At 37.5% G+C, this 11,861-nt stretch overlaps 3 protein-coding genes across 3 annotated transcripts; 1 reads left to right on the top strand and 2 right to left on the bottom strand.

The window, feature by feature from the left end:
- Positions 1–2,496: 2,496 nt before the first annotated feature.
- Positions 2,497–4,402, top strand: LOC113349240 (aspartic proteinase CDR1-like). Its single transcript, XM_026593171.1, has 2 exons — positions 2,497–2,879; positions 2,994–4,402. The coding sequence occupies exons 1-2, from the start codon at positions 2,543–2,545 to the stop codon at positions 3,860–3,862; spliced, it is 1,206 nt and encodes a 401-aa protein (XP_026448956.1). The 5' UTR covers positions 2,497–2,542; the 3' UTR covers positions 3,863–4,402.
- A 1,273-nt stretch (positions 4,403–5,675) lies between these two features.
- On the bottom strand, positions 5,676–7,607 carry LOC113352044 (probable sphingolipid transporter spinster homolog 2). Its single transcript, XM_026595924.1, has one exon. The coding sequence runs from the start codon at positions 7,605–7,607 to the stop codon at positions 5,973–5,975; it is 1,635 nt and encodes a 544-aa protein (XP_026451709.1). The 3' UTR covers positions 5,676–5,972.
- Positions 7,608–9,208: 1,601 nt separating this feature from the next.
- Positions 9,209–10,907, bottom strand: LOC113349239 (aspartic proteinase CDR1-like). The gene has a single exon (XM_026593170.1). The coding sequence runs from the start codon at positions 10,856–10,858 to the stop codon at positions 9,506–9,508; it is 1,353 nt and encodes a 450-aa protein (XP_026448955.1). The 5' UTR covers positions 10,859–10,907; the 3' UTR covers positions 9,209–9,505.
- Between the last annotated feature and the right edge of the window lie 954 nt (positions 10,908–11,861).

Raw genomic sequence — 11,861 nt, 5'->3', positions numbered from 1 at the left:
CGGGTTCACGGGTTACCAGACTTGTTTAGTTAAAATCAAAATTAAAGCTCAATTTTAATTAAAAATAAAATGAGTACAGATTACATCTTTTTGCAATTGCAACATCTAAAACAATAAACCTAGTTTACTCCAGAAGCGAAATTAAAGCTTAATTTTAAAGGAAGACAACAATGGGGCTTTCTAATCATTCATCTAATCCCCAGCTTCAACAGCATTCCACTTTCATTTCATTCATAGATCCAAGACCAACTCTTTCTTCCCTGTTTTTTCTTTCTACAATACAATCACAATCTCTTCCAATTCCTCCCTTCAATTCACCAAAAACAAAATTCAAAAAAAAATCACCAAAATTGAACATAAATAGACAGTGATTTGCAAAAATTGAAACCTTGAGCAACTTACTCTTTAGCACCCTTTTTTTTTTCTGACAACTAAAACCACAACAAAAATCAAAACCTAGAAAAAAAATTCAATTTGAAACTAAAATTGAAAAAGAGGGGTCAAAATTACGGCATACCCTTTTAACATTCTCTTCTTTTATCTTCTCAAATCTCAATTAACTGCAACAACACATTAAATCAAATGAATCAGATCAAATCCTAGAAAACTAATCAAACCCCTAAACAATAATCAAACCAAATCCCCAAATCAAACTACCGATCTAACAGGATTACGGGAACTTCTTCTTCTTCAACTTCTGGCTCTTCATTCTTAACCTTTATAGTAGCTCTCTTTGTGTTCTTCACTGCATGTTTCCTCTTCTTCACCTTCTTCTCAATTTATGGATTATTTTCTGGTTTTAAGTAACCAAATACCACCAGCAACAAACCCATCTCAACTTCGATTACAGTCACTAGATTTATATCCAGTGAATCATTGAATCATTCGCATCTTTTCTTCAGCAACACACGAGAAAGGACAAAAGAAATATTCTCTTCTTATCAATTAATTCGACCAACAAGAAAAGAAACTTAGCAACAACAGCTGATACTTAATCAACAGCCGGACAAATGATGGAGGTGGTGAGGAGGCACAGCCACAGAAGAAGATAATATGGGGAGAAGAAAGAAAAGAAAGAGGAAGAAGAAATGAAAAGATATCTGTCTGCTCGGATTTTTGATGTTTTTATACCTTAAACGTAGAGATATGATTAACCCTAGATAATCCAACGGCGATAATGAAATGTAGTTTATTAATTATTATTATACACGGGTTAACAGGTTTACCCGCGGGTTTACGGGTCGGGCACGGGTTAACTCGTTTTCCCACAAACCACCAATTCTCTAACCCGAACCCGGATTGTTTATAACCCAGCCAAGCCGGGTTCGGGTTTTCACGGGTCGGACACGGATTAATTCGCGGGTTTCGGCTTGTTTGCCGGCTCTAATACTGACGGGCAAAAAATAGGGCTGAAAGATATCTTGGACAGGTGCATTGGAGAGACAACGGACGTAGTAAAGAAAGAAATAATGTACTTTGTGAAGGCTGGATTTTCATGTTTACGTGGTGATCCACATACTACACCAACTATGCAAGAAGTATCGGTGGAGCTATCTTTAATGTCAACTTCGAGTAGGCCATCTTTTGCGAAGTCCTTTGAAACGATTGCACTAGAAGACCTATTGAGTATTGATAACGTCTTAAAAATAATGATGCTGTACCGAAATCATCTTTCTATCAATAATATTACTTCTTGATTCGTGGGATGCACACAGGAAAAGCGGTACAAAATAGCATAAAAATCTAATAAGAAATAACCGTGGGATAAACTATTAAGGCAGGTTGAAATCTTGTATTCCTAGGTTGCTTTGCAAGGTAGATATACAAAGACATTTGATAATGTGAAGTGGAATAACTTCGGTTGTGGTCATAATATGGGCGGATCCTTACACGAAATGATGTCTGGTTTAGTTGGTCTTGATGGCGGTGAATTTTCTTTGATTTCACAGCTGGGTTCAATAATTGATTCAAAATTCTATTACTGTTTAGTTCCTTCTTATAATGCAAAGTTGTTGTCCAATCAATCACAGATGTATCTTCCAATGTGCGTTGGCATAGGCAAATGTAGTAGAAGAAATAAAGACATTGTTATAGATAAATGAAGATACATTAGTTGTTAATTTGAATGGAATGAAATGCGGTGCTTAGACCACCGACTTCATTTTGTACGTGACTATTCAAGCGTCCCAACGGGTCCTAAATGACTGGACCTAACTGTAAACATACAAAACCTGTTACTATCACCGGTCGACATGCACATACACGTCCACTGGATATCTCGAATCTTATCTAGCCAAGGGACTGTTATGACACTCTAAAAATTAAAACTTATATTTCAGAGCTTAGATATTTGATAAAATAATATATTAATATTCTCACATGGGCCTAATAAAAATAGATGCATGGTCCTATATTTTCTTCCACATGATTCCTGGAACGTGCATGTTATTAATCAGCATTGCTGGATACTTATATAAGTAGGCACCATTTGTTGCGGAAGGTTGCAAATAATCTCCTCAATTTACTTGCAAGTCGAGTAACCATGGCAACCACAACCCATTTCTATCTTGTCTTCACTCTTTTTCTTTCTGTTTCAATTTCTGTTCGGGGTAATGGTTTTAGTGTTAATCTAATTCATCGTGATTCTCCTCAATCTCCGTTCTATAACCCCTTAGACGCCTTATCTGATCGAATGCAAAAGGCTGCTCGTCGTTCAATCAACCGTGCAAACCACTTAAAGAAATTGTCATCATCAACCTATTCTGCTAACTACGCGGATGGTACAATTAGTACAAGTTCGTGTGTTGTTGGTATTGATTACGTAATGAATATTTCAGTTGGAACTCCACCGCGTAATGTACTCGTCATTGACGATACCGGTAGTGATCTTACATGGGTTCAATGTGAACCATGTGAAGTTTGTTATACACAAATATCTCCAGTCTTTAATCCCAAAACATCTTCGACTTACAAAGATGTTCCTTGTGCTTCAGGAACTTGCAAAAGACTTGTTGAGGAACGTAAGGACACTTGTGAAAATAATCTTTGTGAGTATTTTGCCAGTTATGAAGATGGTGATAATAGTACTGGAAACCTCGCACTTGAAACTCTAACATTTGCTTCAACAAATGGTCGATCAGTTCAACTTCCAAACATTGCCTTTGGTTGTGGTCATAATATGGGTGGATCCTTGAACGAAATGGTGTCTGGGTTAGTTGGTCTTGGCGGCGGTGAGTTTTCCTTGATTTCGCAGTTGGGCTCAAAAATTGAGTCAAAATTCTCGTACTGTTTAGTTCCTCTATATAGTGTTTCAAGTAAGTTCATATTTGGTAGTAATGCTGAAATGACAGGAAAAGATGTTGTTTCAACTCCATTAATATCAGAACCATCACGAAAAACATTTTATTATCTAAAACTTGAAGGTATTAGTGTTAATAAAAACATGGTTCCGTTCAGAAGCAGCGCATCCTCAACAACGGAAGACGATTACATTATAATCGATTCTGGAACTACTTTCACATATCTTCCACAAGAAATGTATTCAGAACTTGAATCTGAAATTAAGAAAGCGATCAATGTTGAACCCATTATTGGTCCTACAGGACTCGATTTATGTTACCCATTCGATGGATCCATGAGATTTCCGGATGTAACTGTTCATTTTACCAATGCGGACATTAAACTTGAGCGGGAGAATTATTTTGTTCCTGTTGGCAACAATGTTGTTTGTTTAACTTTCGCTCCTTCGGATTTTGGTGCATATATTTATGGGAGCTTATCTCAGATCAATTTCCTTATTGAATACGCTCTTGAGGAGAAGAAGGTTTATTTCAAGCCAACTGATTGCACCAAGCAGGGCTAATTAATATTTCGTTACACGGTTGTACGTCATTACTAGATATCTTATTATTTTGTTGCTCAGAAGACCATAAAATATTGTTTATGGAGGAGGCTCTCATACTCGAGGTAAGATGTTAGAATTTCTGTGATTCCGCGATAAACTATAAGCTTGGTGTGTGTTTTAGAGTTTTCCTGCGTGAGATTTGTAAGTTGTCATTGTGTGGGTGTTATTAATTGCATTATGTGGCTGATAGTTACGTGTTGCAGTGTCTTTTTTTCTTCTTTTTGTTTTCAATGGAACTTGTTATAATTGTCCTTTGTTGTGATTTAATGTATGCTGTTTGACACCTGATGTTTTTCACTAGATGACATGGATTTTGTACCAGTTCGAGTGTGCCATGTGCTGTGTTGGACATGGATCCCATGAGCCCATGACACATTTTAACTGGTACGAAAGCCTTGACACATTTAGGTCAGGTGTCTAACGGTAACACATGCCAATAATGTAAGTTTTTTAGAACTTCAAAGTTTAGAGTACCTACTTAGCCAGAAGGTTTGACAATTGAAATCCTCCTATCGATGGTGCGCCAATACAGATTTTCAACTCATATTCTCACTGGGTGTTTGATCAGATAAAATGTCTAACTACATATCTGTTCATGGTATTGGTAAGATGGTAGTTAAGTCTCATATAATTGGGTTATCTGTTGTACCAATTCTAGTACTGGACAATCATTTCATGACTTTCATCAGTTCTTGCAAATCCTTCAAGTTCCACATCAAATACTGACTCTAGCTAAAAATGGGTGGGCACCATTTAATGAAGGAGAACATGGAGTGGAACACACAGGTTATGTGATAACTGATGTTGGACAGTCGACAACCATCGAGACACTCAGAAGAATGATTATTGATCGAGTCAGGTACTGAATCAGATTCAGATTCCGAGTTAGCGGAAAAATAGGTTGTAGCCTCACCTTGTTCAACTTAGTCGAGGCCCTCCCCCATGCGGCCATGCTGCAAATTTTGTATGTAGAAAAATTTGTTGTAAAGGATAAATTAGACTTCCACAACTCTAAGCAAATCCAGAGGGACATATTTACAGGTAAGGATGTCTCTCTACCATATCATTTGAGTCCAAATCTTTTTTCCTATGTTCTAGTATTCTCCTTCGAAGTTGTATCAAATGAGTTTCGGAGATAAAAGATCTCCCAGTTACTACTCCGACAAGATAACCAGTTCTTCATAGTAGTATTTGGAAGAAGATCTAACACTTAGTCTTATCAGCGTATACATTGATTATGGAGGTGATGGTGCCATCTGAGTACAACAACGAAAAAGGGGATACTTCCGGCAAAATTATTAGAATAATTCGGAAAATTGTATAATGACCAAGAAAAAAGAATCCGTAAATACTAATCTGTTACTATTATATGTGGCATGATTAAATCACAAAGCTCTAAATCCTGACCTCAAAGATGAAAGAGATTATTATTTCAGGAACAACATAACGAGATATATATCTAGGTAGCTTAGTTATAATGATATATTTATTTAGCGTTGCGTGGTGCAATCAGTTGGCTTGAAAGAAACCTTCTTCTCCTTCAGAGCATATTCAACAAGGAAATTGATCGGAGCTACGTTTCCATAAAGGTAAGGTCTCTTGGAGGTAAAGAAACATAAACAAATAACACTCCGGCCAACAGAAACAAAATAATTCCCCAAGTTAAGTTTGATATCCGCATCCGTAAAATGAACAGTAACCTCCGGAAATGTCATAGAATCGTCGAACGGGTAACTTTTTGGATAAAAATTAACCACCACTTGCTGGTACATATCAACACAAGCTTCAGTAAGAGCTTCTTCATCAAGATCGATCGCCTCAGATAATACTTCCAGTAATTTGCAAGCCAAATATGTTTCTGTCACTTCTTTCCACCCCTCTGGCTTGTCGGGTCATCTCGAGTAGTCCCTGTTCCTAATTGAGTACGTAAAAGTGAGTTACAATTTCACGTCAATCTTGAACAGCATGTCCCTGTAATTCATTTTCATTAACTGAAAGGCTTCTTCCGAGCATTGATGGTGCACATTTAGCTGGAAATGGTTCTCTGGCGACTGTCTTTCTTGAAAGATCAGATCTCAGAATGCTCGTCAAATTTTTCAACTGTGTTTTCGGCAGCCACTGGCTCCGTGTTTGTACTAGCATTGTCTTCCTCATTATATCTGTCAACACTGTCTAGAAAGATTCCAATCAACCATATAGCTGCTGCTACACCAAAGATAGACGTGAGAATAAGAGCAGTCGTCCTCCAATTGTGGATTTGATCTTGGATACGTCCAACAAGTGGTGAAGAAGGAACGTCACCAAAGATATGGATAGCTACTGTAGAGATCGCCAGAGAGATTGGTCTTAAACTAGGCTTGACGCTATGAAGACAAATAAAGGTCACTGGTGCTTGTGCAGCAAAGAGAAACAACTGGCCCAATACGAAAAATGCTAAGAAACCATACATGCTTTTGAAACAAAAGGCACCAAAACAGCATGCGCCTCCAAGAGCTGTTGTTGCAGTAAGAAGCTTAAACCCGTTCTTGATTGAGCAATTTATGCGATCAAAGAGATAAGCGCCAGCCAGCGTTCCACATGTTCCACAGAAAACCGTAATCACCCCAAAAAACATATCAGGATTAGTCATATGATAAATATCGGCACCAGCCTTCGGCCCCCAATACGAATAAGCCCCTATTACGAAGGTATATGCTACGTAGCCCAGAACGCTAACGACATACACCTTTTCAAACAACAGGACTTTTATGTCTTTCCAAATCATGTCCTTGCAAAATCTTGAAATCCGTTTGATTGTGCGCTTTGACAGACATGTTTTCCTTGAGATCTTGTTATTGGACAACCCTCCTCCAGATGAGACGTAGACAACATCTTTCCCCTGCTCAGAAACTTCTGTAATTTTAACCTCGTGCAGTTCAATTTGCACAGATGTTGTTAACGTTGCTTCGCCAGATTCGAAACCTTTTAACTGCAAAGGCTCCATGAAAAAGCATAAAAAGACGAACGGGAGCATTAGAATTGCTTCTCCAAAGAAAGCACAACGCCAGTTAAGATGACTAGCGACAAATCCACCATAAACATACCCGAATGCAATTCCAACTGGTATACACATGTAAAAGAGCCCAAGACAGAACGTTTTCCTTGCGACAGGAGCATTGTCATCGATAAAAGGAGCCGCCAGACTCATGAACGAAGCCTCGCCAACACCAACTAACATCCGACAAACAACAATATTCCAAAAATTAGATGTAACGCCACAGCAAGCTGTAGCAATGGTCCAAATCAATAATCCAACTCCAATTAACCTAAAGGGTTTGTTGTAATTCTTTGCAAAGGATGCAAATATTGGTGAGGCTACGAGAAGTCCAACCATGAACGCAGTAGACAATGCACCATCCTGGAAATTTGTCAGGTTGAAAGCTCCTTGAATTCCCTTACCAGCAATACACTCACCACTTGCGTTGCATACCTTAGGCGTTCCGTTAACACCAGTACTTGCAATAACTCCCCGATCAACATAATTCAACAAATTCATCAAACAAAAAATCAAAAGCAACACTTTTGGTGAGCACCAAGTAGTTTTTTTCTTCGGATATGCACATTCTTTACCTGAATTGGTGGTACCTAATGCGGATTCTGTATTTTCGGAAACAACCATTACAGAAATACTTTCAGATTCTTCTGAGACAGAAGGTTCTGCCATCTATCGAATAAAAATTAACAAAACCTATAACGCTGCGGCTTTTTATAGGCATCAACATATGGGAGAGTCTCGAGGGGAATAGGAAACCGACTTGGAATTTAACTTATCTAAGTATGGAAAGAAAAACTCCCAACCAAAATATGGAAAGTGAAAGTGACCAACATATGGTGCAAATTTCAGTGTTTTCTTCCGTAGAGTCTGCAGAAAAGTGACCAACCAAAAGAAAAGACCATAAAATATTGCTCTTTGACTACCAACAAGGCTAGTTCAGCTGTTTATGGAGCAGGCTCTCATACTCGAGGTAAGATGTTAGAATTTCTGTGATTCCGCGATAAACTATAAGCTTGGTGTGAGTGTTTTAGAGTTTTCCTGTGTGAGATTTGTAAGTTGTCATTGTGTGGGTGTTATTAATTGCATTATGTGGCTGATAGTTACGCGTTGCAATATGTCTTTTTTTCTTCTTTTTGTTTTCAATGGAACTTGTTATAATTGTCCTTTGTTGTGATTTAATGTATGCTGTTTGACACCTGATGTTTTTCACAAGATGACATGGATTTTGTACCAGTTCAAGTGTGCCATGTGCTGTGTTGGACATGGATCCCATGAGCCCATGATACATTTTAACTGGTACGAAAGCCTTGACACATTAGGTCAGGTGTCTAACGGCAAGACATGCCAATAATGTATGCTTTTTAGAGCTTCCAAGTTTAGAGTACGTACTTAGCCAGAAGGTTTGACAATTGAAATCCTCCTATCGATGGTGCGCCAATACAGATTTTCAACACATATTCTCACTGGGTGTTTGATCAGATAAAATGTCTAACTACATGTCTGTTCATGGTAGTGGTAAGATGGTAGTTAAGTCTCATATAATTGGGTTATCTGTTGTACCAATTCTAGTACTGGACAATCATTTCATGACTTTCATCAGTTCTTGCAAACCCTTCAAGTTCCACATCAAATACTGACTCTAGCTAAAAATGGGTGGGCACCATTTAATGAAGGAGAACATGGAGTGGAACACACAGGTTATGTGATAACTGATGTTGGACAGTCGACAACCATCGGGACACTCAGAAGAATGATTATTGATCGAGTCAGGTACTGAATCAGATTCAGATTCCGAGTTAGTGAAAAAAAACAGGTTGTAGCCTCACCTTGTTCAACTTAGTCGAGGCCCTCCCCCATGCGGCCATGCTGCAAATTTTGTACGTTGAAAATTTTGTTGTAAAGGATAAATTAGACTTCCACAACTCTAAGCAAATCCAGAGGGACATATTTACAGGTAAGGATGTCTCTCTCCCATATCATTTGAGTCCAAATCTTCCTATGTTCTGTTTATTCTCCTTCGAAGTTGTATCAAATGAGTTTCGGAGAAAAAAGATCTCCCAGTTACTATTTGGAAGAAGATCTAACACTTACTAGTATATACATTGATTATGGATTTTTTTTCTTTTTTGAAGCATAATGATTATGGAGGTGATGAAGCCATCCGAGTACAACAATAAAAAAGGAGATATTTCCGACAAAATTATTAGAATTTTGTGTTGCAAAGACGAAAACAACATAATTGGGAGAATTGTATAATGACCAAGAAAAAGGAATCCGTAAATAATAATCTGTTACTATTATGTGGCACGGAATAAATCACCAAGACGTGTATACATGATTATCAGACACAAAGAGCAATTATTAATACTCACACATTGATAATCTACGAAGCTCATACAGATATACTTAAAGCACTCATGCATAGGCGAAATTATTGGAAGTACAGAAGCTCCAAATTCTGACCTCAAAGATGAGAGCATTATCTTCTCCTAAAGGAAATTTTTATTTCAGGAACAACATAACGAGATATATATATCTAGGTAGCTTAGTTATAACTAAACATTTAATTAGCCCTGCTTGGTGCAATCAGTTGGCTTGAAAGAAACCTTATTCTCCGTCAGAGCATATTCAACAAGGAAATTGATCTGAGCTACGTTTCCATAAAGGTAAGGTGGTGTCTTGGAAGGAAAGAAAGATAAACAAATAACACCCCCGCCAACAGGAACAAAATAATTCCCCGCGTCAAGTTTGATATCCGCATCCGTAAAATGAACAGTAACCTCTGGAAATGTCATAGAATCGTCGAATGGGTAACATAAATTGAACCCATTAGGACCAACAGTGGGTTCAACTTGAATCGCTTTCTTAATTTCTGATTCAATTTCTGAATACATTTCTTGTGGAAGAAATGTGAATGTGGTTCCAGAATCGATTATAATGTAGTTGTCTTCTTGGAAGGCTTCAGTGTCCTTTGTTGAGGATGTATCACTTATGAATGGAACCTTGTTTTCATTAACACTAATTGCTTCAAGTGCTAGATAATAGAATGTTTTTTGGAACGGATCTGATATTAGTGGAGTGGAGAGAACATCTTTTCCGGTCATTTCAGCATTACTGCCAAAAATGAACTTACTTGAGACATCATGAGAAGGAACTAAACAGTAAGAGAATTTTGAATCAATTTTTGAACCCAACTGCGAAATCAAAGAAAGTTCACCGCCACCAAGACCAACTAAACCAGACCCTTTTTCGTTAAAGTGTCCTGTTGCAGTGTTATGACCACAACCAAATGCAATATTCGGAAGTTGAATTGAGCGACCACTTGTTGAATCAAATGTTAGAGTTTCAAATGCAAGATTTCCCATACTGTAAGAACCATCTCCATAACGGACAAAATACCGACAAAGTGTATTTTCACAAGTGTAACGGTCCTCGCGAAGTCTTTCACAAGTTCCTGAAGAACAAGGAACATCTTTGTAGCTTGAAGAAGTTTTGGGATCAAAGAGTGGAGAATCTTGTTTGTAACAATTTTCACAAGGTTTACACTGAACCCATGTAACATCACTACCGGTATCGGCAATGGCAAATACATTACGAGGAGGAGTTCCTAGAGAAATATTCATTACGAATTCAATACCAATAGCACTCAAACTTGTACTGATTGTATCATCATCCTGGTTAGATGACATTGATGAATAATAAGTCGATGATGATAATTTCTTAAAGTGGTTGGCACGATTAATTGAACGATGAACAGCCTTTTGCATACGATCAGATAAAGTGTCTAAAGGGTTGTAGAATGGAGATTGAGGAGAATCACGATGAATTAAATTAACACTGAAACCACTACCCCGAACAGATGAGATTGAAACAGAAAGAAAAAGTATAAAGAGAAAAGAGAAATGGGTGGGGGTTGCCATGGTTACTGTGTTTAAAGGGATTGAAGAGAATATTTGTGATATTGCGGAACAACGGCCCCCATTTATAGAAATATCATGTGTTTAGGACTGCTGATTAACATGTATGTTCGATGAAGTATCTTTGCTAGATTAGATTCGAGATTTCTAGTGGACGTGTATATGCATGCAGTCTATCGATGATAGAAACAGGTATTTCATGCGTACAATTTGGTCTACTCATTTAGAACCCGTTAAAGGGATACTTGAAAAATCGTGTAAAACAAATAACGCTGAGACCCATAAACACTCGACCACAAGACCTTCAACGTACAAAATGGGGCCTGTTTTTTATTCTCTTGCTCTCTTTTCCGTTAACAGTACAAAATGGGACCACAAGACCTGTTTTAAATTTTATTAGAATGTCTACTCTAGTACAGTAGGAGAATGAGTTACCAGAAATGTAAGAAGGGTTGAACGAAATTTTGTAACATACATTAAACTCATGCAAACTGAGATTACTATTAAATTTTAAGTAAAATAAAAATGAACCTGAATTAAATCTAACTGAATGAGCAGCCGATAGAGCACGATTAAGTAGGATGCAGGGAAAGAATGCAACACAAACATCAAATTCACTATTGGATTTTGGTATGTGCATGTACCTATAAGTTTAAACATTATAGGTGGTGTCTCGACGTTGATATAAACCTTTAATCTATAGGGATTTTTGGGTAATAGACTTGTCTATATGGACTTCTGGCTAGGAAACCTCATTCCGTATAATTGTAAAATACAACTTCAATATTTAAGAACTTCATTTATATCTTCTCAGATATAAGTTGGATTTTTATAAACTTTATATATTAATAAAGCCCTTTGAATATCTGTCCACGCGTTCAAACAGTATCAGTATCACCATATTTTTTAGTGTATTTATTTCTCTCACAAATTTATATATGTATCCCGCCGCTAAAAGGTTAAGCAAATTTGAAGGGCGCGCAATTTAAAAAGTACATGTTCTAAA

Source organism: Papaver somniferum, chromosome 2 (assembly GCF_003573695.1).
Source record: "Papaver somniferum cultivar HN1 chromosome 2, ASM357369v1, whole genome shotgun sequence".
In the NCBI taxonomy this organism is placed as follows: Eukaryota; Viridiplantae; Streptophyta; class Magnoliopsida; order Ranunculales; family Papaveraceae; genus Papaver; species Papaver somniferum.
Note: the sequence above shows the minus strand (reverse complement) of the source record. Positions and strands in the feature narration are given on the sequence as shown.

What these genes read in the sequence shown, in the direction of transcription:
- LOC113349240 (XM_026593171.1), top strand. Translation starts at nt 2,543, where the DNA reads ATGGCAACCACAACCCATTTCTATCTTGTCTTCACTCTTTTTCTTTCT. An exon ending in ACTCGTCATTGACGATACCG is followed by an intron (nt 2,880 to 2,993) that starts GTAGTGATCTTA and finishes CTTGTGCTTCAG; the next exon opens with GAACTTGCAAAAGACTTGTT.
- LOC113352044 (XM_026595924.1), bottom strand. Translation starts at nt 7,607, where the DNA reads ATGGCAGAACCTTCTGTCTCAGAAGAATCTGAAAGTATTTCTGTAATG.
- LOC113349239 (XM_026593170.1), bottom strand. Translation starts at nt 10,858, where the DNA reads ATGGCAACCCCCACCCATTTCTCTTTTCTCTTTATACTTTTTCTTTCT.